Raw genomic sequence first — 11251 nt, forward strand, 5'->3', positions numbered from 1 at the left:
GGCTAACGTGTGTGTGTGTCTGTGTGTTGTCTGTGTGTGTGTGTCTGTGTGTGTCTATGTGTGTCTGTGTGTGTGTGTTGGGAATCATATCTCACAATGCTTAGGGTTACTCTTAGCTCTGAGCTGTGGGATCACAAATTTGGAAGGCCACATATAAGGCAATCCCCCTAACCACTGTACTTTCACTTTGACCCACTAACATGGTTTCTTTTTTTTTTTTTTTTTTGTGGTTTTTGGGTCACACCCGGCAGTGCTCAGGGGTTATTCCTGGCTCCAGGCTCAGAAATTGCTCCTGGCAGGCACGGGGGACCATATGGGGCGCCGGGATTCGAACCGATGACCTCCTGCATGAAAGGCAAATGCCTTACCTCCATGCTATCTCTCCAGCCCCCTAACATGGTTTCTTGAGCAGTTCCTTGTTTCCCCAGCCCTGCCCTTTCTGCCCTTTTCAGGAAAATAGCCTGGATGACTGATCAGCAACTGCAGTATTGAAAGCCATGGCCCAGGTGAGTTGATGCTTTTTGTTTTTCCCTACATTCAATTCTTTTTTTGTTTTGTTTTTTTGTTTTTTTGGTTTTTTTGGGCCACACCCGGCAGTGCTTAGGGGTTACTCCTGGCTATCTGCTCATAAATAGCTCCTGACAGGCACAGGGGAACACATGGGACGCCGGGGTTCAAACCAACCACCTTAGGTCCTGGATTCGCTGCTTGCAAAGCAAACACCGCTGTGCTATCTCTCTGGCCCCAATTCTTTAAAATTATTTAATATTTGTTTTGAGATTTTGCCAAGTAGTATTAAGAAAATGTAGGGCCATTCCAGAATTTTCTGGTGTTTTTTTGTTTTGTTTTGGACTTTGGGTCCCATCCATCTGTGCTCAGGGCTTACTCCTGGCTATCTGCTCAGGAATCACTTCTGGCAGGATTTGGGGGAACACTATGGGGTGCCAGAGACTTAACTCAGGCCAATTGTGTACAAGGTAAATGCTTTACCTACTGTACTATCTTACTGAATCCTCCAGTGATTTTCAATGAATTAGATCAGCAATTGAATTTCAGTGACAACCTGGCCTCACCTAGTAGTGCTCAGCGCCTCCAGGACCACACCCTGTAATGCTTATGGGGACATGTGCTCTGTATCATGTATAGCTTCTGTATCATCTCCATGGTTCCTAAGATGAGATTTATTTTTTACAGTGGTGGGGCTATTGCACTGAACACAGTTGACCCAGGTTCAATCTCCAATATCCCATATGGGCCCCAAGTACCACCAGAGTGATGCCTGAGTGCAGATTCATGAATAAACCATGAATGTTGCCAGCTGGGGCTGGAGAAATAGCACAGCAATAGAGCGTTTGCCTTGCACGCAGCTGATCCATTATGGATGGTGGTTCAAATCCAGGCATTCCATATGGTCCCCCGTGCCTGCCAGGAGCGATTTCTGAGCATAGAGCCAGGAGTAGCCCCTCCCCCCCCCAAACAAAACAAAACAAAACAAACAAAAGGGTACATCTAGGGCTGAATGGCAAGCTTTGCATGCAGGAGCCAGTATTTGATCCCTGATGACACTAATCACCTCTAGGAGTATTCTTAAGTACTGAGCTGGAGCTAGCCCCTAAGTACCACCCAATGTGGTCCCAAAACAAAATAATAATAATAATAATAATAATAATAATAATAATAATAATAAAAAACCACAAAGATTTGGAGCTGAAGCGATAGCATAGCCTGTAGGTCATTTGCCTTGCTCATAGCAAACCCAGATTCAATCCTGGAATCCCATATGATCTCCTGAGCCTGCCATAAGTGATTCCTGATCCTGCCAGGTTGTCCCCAAAACAAAGATAAAAACAAACAAAAAATAAAAAGCTTTTAAACATTTGTTTCTTTTTCCTAATAATTAAAACAAGGTCCCTAGCTAGAATTCTGGGTCCAAACATTTTCTATCATTTTAAGCAGCTAATTTATTATTTTATTATTGTTGCTGCTGTTGTTGTTTTTGGGCCACACCTGGCATCGCCCAGGGGTTACTTCTGGTTCTTTGTTCAAAAATCGCTCCTGGCAGACTCGGGGGACCATGTAGGATGCTGAGGATGGAACCTGGGTCCGTCTCAGTTTAGCAGCATGCAAGGCAAATGCCCTACTTCTGTGCTATCACTCCGGCTCCTTAACCAGCTAATTTTTTATACGATCCACACTCAGTGATGCTGCCTATAGGGGGTCATTTCCCTGCGACTCAGGGTCCATTCAGCCACACCTGACAGTGGTGGTATTCAGGAGTGCCATGCAGTGCTCTGGATTGAGCTCAGGGTCTGGTACATGCTATACATGTGTTCTGTCACTTGAACCATCTCTCTGGCATTACACACATACACACACCCCTACGTTGAGTCCTCTTCTTATGACCCAGTAATAAAATTCAGTAAATAGTTGAGCTTTGGTTTTTCCTCAACCCTCTTCCAGGGATTGTGATGAAAAAGTACATTTTCTCTTTTTTATATTTTTGGGAGGGGACACCCCAAACATGCTCAAAGCTTATTCCTGGCTCTGTATTCAGGGATCACTCCTGGCAGGCTATGGTGACGATATGGGGTACCAGGATTGAACCTGGGTTGGCTGCATGCAAGGCAAGTGCCTTAACTGCTGTACTATCTCTCTGGCTTAAAAGTACATTCTTTTGGGGGCCAGAGAGATAGCACAGCGGAAGGACATTTGCCTTGCATGCAACTGATTCGAACAGATGGTGGTTCGAATCCTGGAATTCCATATGGTCCTCCGTGCCTGCCAGGAGCGACTTATGAATGCAGAGTCAGGAGTAACCCCGGAGCATCGCCAGGTGTGACCCCCCCCCCAAAAAAAAAGTACATTCTCTTAAAGGAAACAAGAAGGGATTTTTTATGGGGTGATGGGGGAGCCACACCTGGCGGTTATTCCTGGGTCTGCGCTCAGAAATGGCTCCCAGCAGGTTCGGGGGACCATATGGAATGCTGGGAATTGAACCCGTGTCCATACAAGACTACCAGGGTTGCAGAACTGCATGCTGCAGAGGCCTAAGGTAGTGCTGCAAGGCTCACAAGAGCCTGTGGGGCCCAGCTGCCTGGTGGGGCCTTGTGCCCACCCAGGGATGCCAACATACAGTGACCACCTGCCGGGACTGAGAGAAGAAAGAAAGTAAATATACATTTTTTTTGTAGTTGTTTTTTTTTTCAGCCACACCCATTTGATGCTCAGGAGTTACTCCTGGCTAAGCACTCAGAAATTGCCCCTTGTTTGGGGGGACCATATGGGACATCGGGGGATCGAACCCTGATCTTTTCTTGGCTAGCGCTTGCAAGGCAGACACCTTACCTCTAGTGCCACCTCACCAGCTCCTAAATATACTTTTTATTCCTCCTGGTTTCTGAGGCTTGCTGTCCCTCTGCCCTGGGGGGCGGGGGAGAGGAGAGAGAGACAGAGACAGAGAGATAGAGAGAGAGAGGAGAGGAGGAGAGGAGAGAGAGGTGAGAGGTGAGAGGAGAGAGAGAGAGAGAGAGAAAGAGAGAGAGAGAGAGAGAGACAGAGACAGAGACAGAGACAGAGACAGAGATGGAAATTCATCAGCCAGAGGTGAGGGTAGGGGAGAGGCCTAGGTCAAAGAAGAAAGAAAAGGGAGTAGATACAGAACAGGCAGCATCTCTCCAATGCTTTATCTCTGCCCCCCTGCAAGTCAGTAGGTACTACTCTAGTCATTATCCCAGCCCCACCAAAGGTCCAAGTTTTTCCTTTTATACCTGGCATGACAGGGGGCCGTGTCCAGGTTCAACAGTCATCACAGTGGGGGTATCCAAGGGGCTATTCCAAGTCCAACTGCCATCACAGTGGGGGTATCCAAGGGGCATATCCAAGTCCAACTGCCAAGTGGGGGGTATCCAAGGGGTGTGTCCAAGTCCAACTGCCAGACAATAGGACCCGGCTGGGGTAGCCTTTCATCTCTAGGTTGGGTTGATAGTTTATAATTGATAGTTGAAAGCATTTTGGGTTAATAGTTGCCCTGAGACACCCTTCCTGTCTTTTTCTCTCTCTCTCTTTTTTTTTTTTTTTTGCTTTGGGGTCACATCTGGCAGTGCTTATGGGTTACTTAACTCCTGGTTCTGTACTACATTACAGGTAGTGACTTTACATTCCTAAACCTCAAGTTATCTCCTTGTTGGAACAAGGAGTCTCTGAATAGTCAGAAATTACTCCTGGCAGTGCTCAGAGGACCATATGGGATGGTGGGGCTCAAACCTCAGTCGGTCAATGCAAGGCAAACACCCTACCTGCTGTACTATTGCTCCAGCCTCTGTCTTTTATTTATCTGTCTTAACCCCTATTCCTTAACTTTTTTGTTTGTTTTTGTTTTTAGGCCACACCTGGTGGCTGCACTCAGAAATAGCTCCTGGCAGGCTCAGGGGACCATATGGGATGCTGGGGATTGAATCCGGGTCCATCCCAGGTTGACTGTGCAAGGCAAATGCCCTACGCTCCAGCCCCTCCTTAACATATTTTTACTTCTATTCTTGAGAACTAATGGTTACCAATAATACCAATGTTAGGGTTGGAGTGATAGCACAGCAGTAAGGCATTTGCCTTGCATGCAGCCAACACAGGACGGACCCTGGTTCAAATCTTGGCATCCCTTATGGTCCCCAGAGCCTGCCAGGAGCGACTTCTGTGCACAGAGCCAGGAGTAACTCCTGAGTGCCACCAGGTGTGATCCCAAAACCAAAATAATAATAATAATAATAATAATAATAATAATAATAATAATAATAATAATAATACCGATGTCATTATTCATTGACTATCCCAGAATACAAGCAATTGTAATTGTCTTGGTTTTTTCATGATACAAGGACTACATGTGTCTTGGTTCTTTCATGATACAAGGACTACATGTGTTCTTTGTTTCAGGGAGCAATGATGTTCAGTGATGTGTCCATAGACTTCTCTCAGGAGGAGTGGGAGTGCCTGGATCCTGCCCAGAGGAACTTGTACAGAGACGTGATGTTGGAGAACTATAGCAATCTGGTTTCAATGGGTAAGGGCATCTCTACCAGTAGTTTGGACTTCTTCAGAATGTCTGTTTCTTCCACCATGAATTTCTCAGCTGCTTTTTGACTTCCCAGCTTAATCTCTGCTTGCTGATCCCCATGAGATGGTTTGAAGTTGAATGAGAAGGAACGAGTGGGGCATGAGCAGCACCAGTTGGCTGTGGCTGAAGCTTCACCTTTCCTTGGCTGTTCCTGTAGTGGCATCTCTTCTTTGATCGTCCAGGGCCTGGATCTGATTTACCCACTGCATAACTATGTTCCATATCTTTTCTTGCGAGCAGGACTTTACATTCCTAAACCTCAAGTTATCTCCTTGTTGGAACAAGGAAAAGAGCCCTGGATGATTGGCAGAGAGCTGACAAGAGGCTTGTGTTCAGGTGAGTCAGAAGTGACTGGAAAGAAGCCAGAGCATTATCATCTGCACCATAGTAATTTGGGTATTTCCTGTGACTTTAATATGAATGGTAATCACAGACATTTTCATATCATTTTACTGATATTATTTAATTTTGGGAGGCCGGAGTGATAGCACAGCAGTAGGGCATTTGGCTTGCATACAGCTGACCCTAGATGGATCCAGGTTCGATCCCCAGCACCCCATATAATCTCCCAAGCTCACCAGAAGTGATCCCTGAGCACAAAAACTAGGAGTAAGCCCTGAGCACCTCTCAGTGTGTCCCAGGAATAGAATAAAGATAGAAATAGAAAGGTGTGATTGATTAAATCATTGACTATTCAGTTTATGAACCCTTTTTCCTGAAGCCTAAGCAACAGCACAGTGGTAGGGTTTTTGCCTTGCACATGACCAACATGGACTTTGGTTCAATTCCCAGCATCCCATATGGTCTCCCAATCCTGCCAGAAGTGACTTCTGAGTGTAGAGCCAGGAGTAACCCCTGAGCCCTGCTGGGTATGACTCAAAAACCAAAAAAAAAAAAAAAATCCTTTTTCCTTTGCAGGGATCATAGAGCTAGAGTATTAATCCTCACCACACATGCTTGATTCCTCTGATGACATGTTCCATCATGAAACTACTTAGGGAGCATTCAGTAACAATAACAAACTTTTCTATCGCTTAGGAAATTCTAGGATTTTTGGAGTTCTGTTAGGGACTAGAGACAAATACCAAGTTTATTTATTATGCCTTAGAGTTCAAGAATCTGTTCTTATAAACTTTTATTTCTTTCAGAAGAGTTTGATGTTCCACTTCTAAATTATATAGCATGATGTATACTCTATGTATGTATCTATTTACTCTTTTAAATGAATATTTGGCTAGTTCCTTTATTTTATTTATGCATTGTATATTTGACACTAGATGATAATTTGTGTTTATATTTTAGAGTCACCATGGTTTTCTATTTTCATATAGCTCATTAATTCTTTTTTTAAATACAAATTTGCATGTCATCCTTTTGCAGGGGCCATGCTAATCTCTGTATTGTTCCAATTTTAGTATATGTGCTGCCAAAGCGAGCACAATATAACTTATTAATTCTATGTGTTTTTTTTTGGTTTGTTTTTGTTTTTATTTATGGGTCACATCTGGCAGTTCTCGGGCTATTCCTCGCTCTGTGCTCAGAAATCGCCCCTGTCAGGCTTGGGGGACCAAATGAGATGCCAGGATTCGAACCACCATCCATCCTGAGTTGGCCGCTTGCAAGGCAAACACCCTACTGCTGTGCTATCTCTCTGGCCCCTAGTTTTTGTTTTTATAAGTTTATAAGCTTGACCAAATGACTATGTATCTTAACTAAGTATCTTAACTTTGTATAAATAAAGTGTAAAAATATTTGTCATTTTATTTTCTTTCAGATCTGGAATCAATGTGTGAAACAAAGCTATTATCTCTAAAGAAGGAAGTTTACGAAATAGAATCATGCCAGAGGGAATTAATGAGTCTTACAAAGCAAGGCCTTGAATACTCCAGTTTCAGAGACATTTTGGATTACAGAAACCACTTCAATAGGCAAACCGGTGATCAAAATGGACACTTCAGCCAAGAAATACTCACTCATGACTATATGCCCACCTTAATTCAACGGACATTTTTCACTTTACACCAAATCATTAATAATGCAGATAAACCCTATGAATGTAAGAAGTGTGGAAAGGTCTTTAGTCAGAATGCACAGTTTATTCAACATCAGAGAATTCATGGAGGGGAAAAATCTTATGAATGTAAGGAGTGTGGGAAATTCTTTAGTTGTGGATCACATGTTACTCGGCACCTGAAAATTCATACTGGAGAAAAGCCCTTTGAATGTAAAGAGTGTGGAAAGGCCTTTAGTTGTAGTTCTTACCTTTCACAGCATCAAAGAATTCACACTGGTAAGAAGCCCTATGAATGTAAGGAATGTGGCAAGGCCTTTAGTTATTGCTCCAATCTTATTGACCATCAGCGTATTCACACTGGGGAAAAACCTTATGAATGTAAAGTCTGTGGGAAAGCTTTTACTAAGAGCTCACAGCTTTTTCAACATGTAAGAATCCATACCGGTGAGAAACCCTATGAATGTAAGGTCTGTGGCAAAGCTTTTACTCAGAGCTCAAAGCTTGTTCAGCATCAAAGAATTCATACTGGTGAGAAACCCTATGAATGCAAGGAGTGTGGTAAAGCATTTAGTAGTGGCTCAGCACTTACTAATCATCAGAGAATTCACACTGGTGAAAAACCTTATGATTGTAAGGAATGTGGGAAGGCCTTTACTCAGAGCTCACAACTTCGTCAGCATCAGAGAATTCATGCTGGGGAGAAACCTTTTGAATGCCTGAAATGTGGGAAGGCCTTTACTCAGAACTCACAACTCTTTCAACACCAGAGAATTCATACAGATGAGAAACCATATGAGTGCAATGAATGTGGGAAGGCCTTTAACAAATGTTCAAACCTGACTCGGCATCTAAGAATTCACTCTGGTGAAAAACCCTTTAACTGTAAGGAATGTGGGAAGACCTTTAGTAGTGGCTCCGATCTCATTCGTCATCAGGGAATTCATACTGATGAATAATCAAAATTAAAGCTCCAAAATTATAAAGCCAAAATGTTACCTAATATTTTTTTTTTTTTTTTTTGGTTTTTGGGTCACACCAGGCAGTGCTCAGGGGTTATTCCTGGCTCCAGGCTCAGAAATTGCTCCTGGCAGGCACGGGGGACCATATGGGACGCCGGGATTCGAACCGATGACCTCCTGCATGAAAGGCAAACGCTTTATCTCCATGCTATCTCTCCGGCCCCTAATATTTTTAACCAAAAAAAAAAAAAAAGAAAGAAAAGAAAAGCATCAGTTTTGAAGTCTGTGAAGAGGACTAAAAGGGCTGGAATGCATATTTTAGAGTTCCCAGGTTCAGTCCCTGACACTGTCTATCCCTCAGAGTTCTGCCTGGAGTGACCCCTTAGCACCAACAAGTATGGCTCTCAAAATACACAATATACTAATGTTTGAAAGCCACTCCTTTTCACCATATTGGCTTTCTTTCTTTTTAAAAAAAATTTGGTGCCACCAGCAGTGTTTAGGGCTTACTCCTGGCAGGCATGAACAATATGGGATGCTGTAGACAACCTAATTTTGCAGTGGTAAAGTGAGTGCCCTCCCTCCAGTACTATCACTTTGACCCCTCAATAATCTTTTTGTTCCCTGTTTGTAGGATCTGTCTCTTGGTAATGTAGCTTATTTTATTCTTACTATCTTTGGCTGATTCTTATCAATGTTCAGTAGTACTTGAGGATTACAGAGCAGGCCATATGGCTTAGTGTTTTGTATTACTAAGCACTAGTATAACTTGGGTCTACCTATGCTGAGAGCCACCAGAGTATGCTCTGTAATGCTAGTCATCAAACTTGAGTTCTACCTACTAAGCATATGCTCCATCCTTTATGTTATCAGGCCTTATGCTATCTATTTTATAACAGTATGACACTGATTATATTGTGTGATCTTTAGGGTTTTTAATTCCTTGCAGAATTATAACTTTGTCTTTGAAGTCAGTATTCATTTTTTATTTCATTTCATATATTTATATGTTCTGATTCTAATAGAGAAAATAAGAAACTAAAAAGCCAAATGCAGTATCCCTATGCTAACGATAGCTAAGTACTCTCAAATGAATGGAACACATCTTACCAAACTTTTTTGGAGGGAAGCATACCCAGCAGTGCTCAGGGTTTACTCCTGGTTCTGTACTTAGGGTAATTACCTCAAGATTACACTGAGCACAGAACCAGGAGTTAAGGATCAAGAGATCATATGAAGTGTTGGGGATCAAATCCTCAGTGTCCACAAGTAAGGCAAGTGCCTTACCCATTGTAATACCTCTCTGGCCCCTAGACATTTTTGCTTTTGTTTTTGGGCCACATCCAGTTATGGTCAGGGTTTTTGTTCCTGATGTTGCACTCAGAAATCACTCCTGGCAGTGAGTGCTCAGGCACTATAGGAGATGCTAGGGGTTGAACCCAGGTAGGCTGTGTGCAAGGCAAGAACCCTCCTCACTTATTATTGCTCTAGCTCCCAGACTATGTTTTTTTTTTCCTTTGGGGGGGGCACACCCGGCGGTGCTCAGGGGTTACTCCTGGCTGTCTGCTCAGAAATAGCTCCTGGCAGGCACGGGGGACCATATGGGACACCGGGATTCGAACCAACCACCTTAGGTTCTGGATCGGCTGCTTGCAAGGCAAACGCCGCTGTGCTATCTCTCCGGGCCCCCAGACTATGTTTTTAAAGAAAACGTCATGATATGCATGGTGTATATTCACTTTTCAACAATTTTTTGGTTGAATAAATATTCAAATATTTTCGTAACTATGAAATATTAGTAAATGTTTATGCAATATTTAGCAAGTATGGGTTTTTTATTTTTAAGAACATTTAATGCATTTAAGATGACTTATTCATGTTATGGTTTCATCTACATTTTTGTAGTCATAAAATTTGTTATATAACCCAAAGTTTAAAGTTTGCTTTTGGATACTTTTTTCTTTTAAAACATCTATTTGTATTGATAAAATAATTTACATTTCTTTCTTGTAAATCATTTTGTTTCTTTTTATTAACCCTAAATCCATTCTTATTCTAAAAATAAACTTATCCATGTTCCATTTTTCTTACCTTTTACCTATATTATATGTCATTTTGTTTCTGATGTAGCAGTATATATAAAATCAATGCTATATGCATTGGTTTGTTGTAAATATTCAATGAATTAGCAAATATAAAGTGCTTAGACCTATTCTTATTACTGTAAATGCTTATTAAAAGTTGTCTATTATTGGTAGAAAACACTTAATTTTCATAATCATTATTTGTGAAAAGGATTTTAACCATGTTATTTATCTTTTTCTAAATGAAATAACTCAATTTTGAAAACAGCAAATTGAATTATTGTCTTTATTTTGCTTTTTTTACTTTGTGACCACACATAGCAAACACCATACCACTGTGTTACTGCTCAGCCCCCTGAATTTAGTGTCTTTTAAGTAACATGACTAAAAAGATTTAGTCCTTTTACTAAATATGATTGTTAAATCATTTATTTGAAATGTATATCATATGATTTAAAATGAGGGCATTATTTGCAATTGCAATTTATTTATATATATATATATTTATAAATATATATATATTTATATATATACATATATACATTATATATATATATAATGGATCTGGAGAAAGTACAGCAGGCAGGGCATTTGCCTTGCATCTAGTAGACCTGAGTTTGATCCCCAGCATCCCATATAGTCCCTGAACCCACCAGGATTGATTTCCTGACTGCAGTCAGGATTTGCCCCTGGGCACTCCTGGGTATGCCCCCAAGCCCCCCATCCCCAAGGTAACAAAAACTAACATTTAGGGCTGGAGAGAAAACATGGAGGTAAGGTGTTTGCCTTGCATGCAAAAGGACGATGGTTTGAATCCCGGCGTCCCATATGGTCCCCCGAGCCTGCCAGGAATGATTTCTGAGTGTAGAGCCAGGAGTACCCCTGAGCGCTGTTGGGTGTGACCCAAAAAAACAAAAAAAACTAACATTTAGTGCTCAAACTTTTATTACGTACATGAATTCTAAAAGGAGCCAGGAATTCAGACAGGGTGGTCATAAGTGTGATCAGCTTGCCTGTTTCATAAGATAAATTCTGTTGCCAGCTTCATTAACAGTAAAGAGACAGAACTATCTGGAGGCACATT

At 41.9% G+C, this 11251-nt stretch overlaps 1 protein-coding gene and 1 non-coding gene across 2 annotated transcripts; one reads left to right on the forward strand and one right to left on the reverse strand.

Moving 5' to 3' along the window:
- Positions 1-439: 439 nt before the first annotated feature.
- LOC126027619 (zinc finger protein 383) lies at positions 440-8125 on the forward strand. The gene is made up of 4 exons (XM_049786610.1): positions 440-506; positions 4930-5056; positions 5351-5446; positions 6885-8125. Exons 1-4 carry the CDS (start codon positions 498-500, stop codon positions 8078-8080), a joined length of 1428 nt encoding a protein of 475 aa, XP_049642567.1. The 5' UTR covers positions 440-497; the 3' UTR covers positions 8081-8125.
- LOC126029219 (U6 spliceosomal RNA) lies at positions 6445-6549 on the reverse strand. Its single transcript, XR_007502863.1, has one exon. It is a non-coding gene; the product is annotated as a U6 spliceosomal RNA (small nuclear RNA).
- Positions 8126-11251: the final 3126 nt, after the last annotated feature.

Source organism: Suncus etruscus, chromosome 14, assembly GCF_024139225.1.
Source record: "Suncus etruscus isolate mSunEtr1 chromosome 14, mSunEtr1.pri.cur, whole genome shotgun sequence".
Lineage (NCBI taxonomy): Eukaryota > Metazoa > Chordata > Mammalia > Eulipotyphla > Soricidae > Suncus > Suncus etruscus.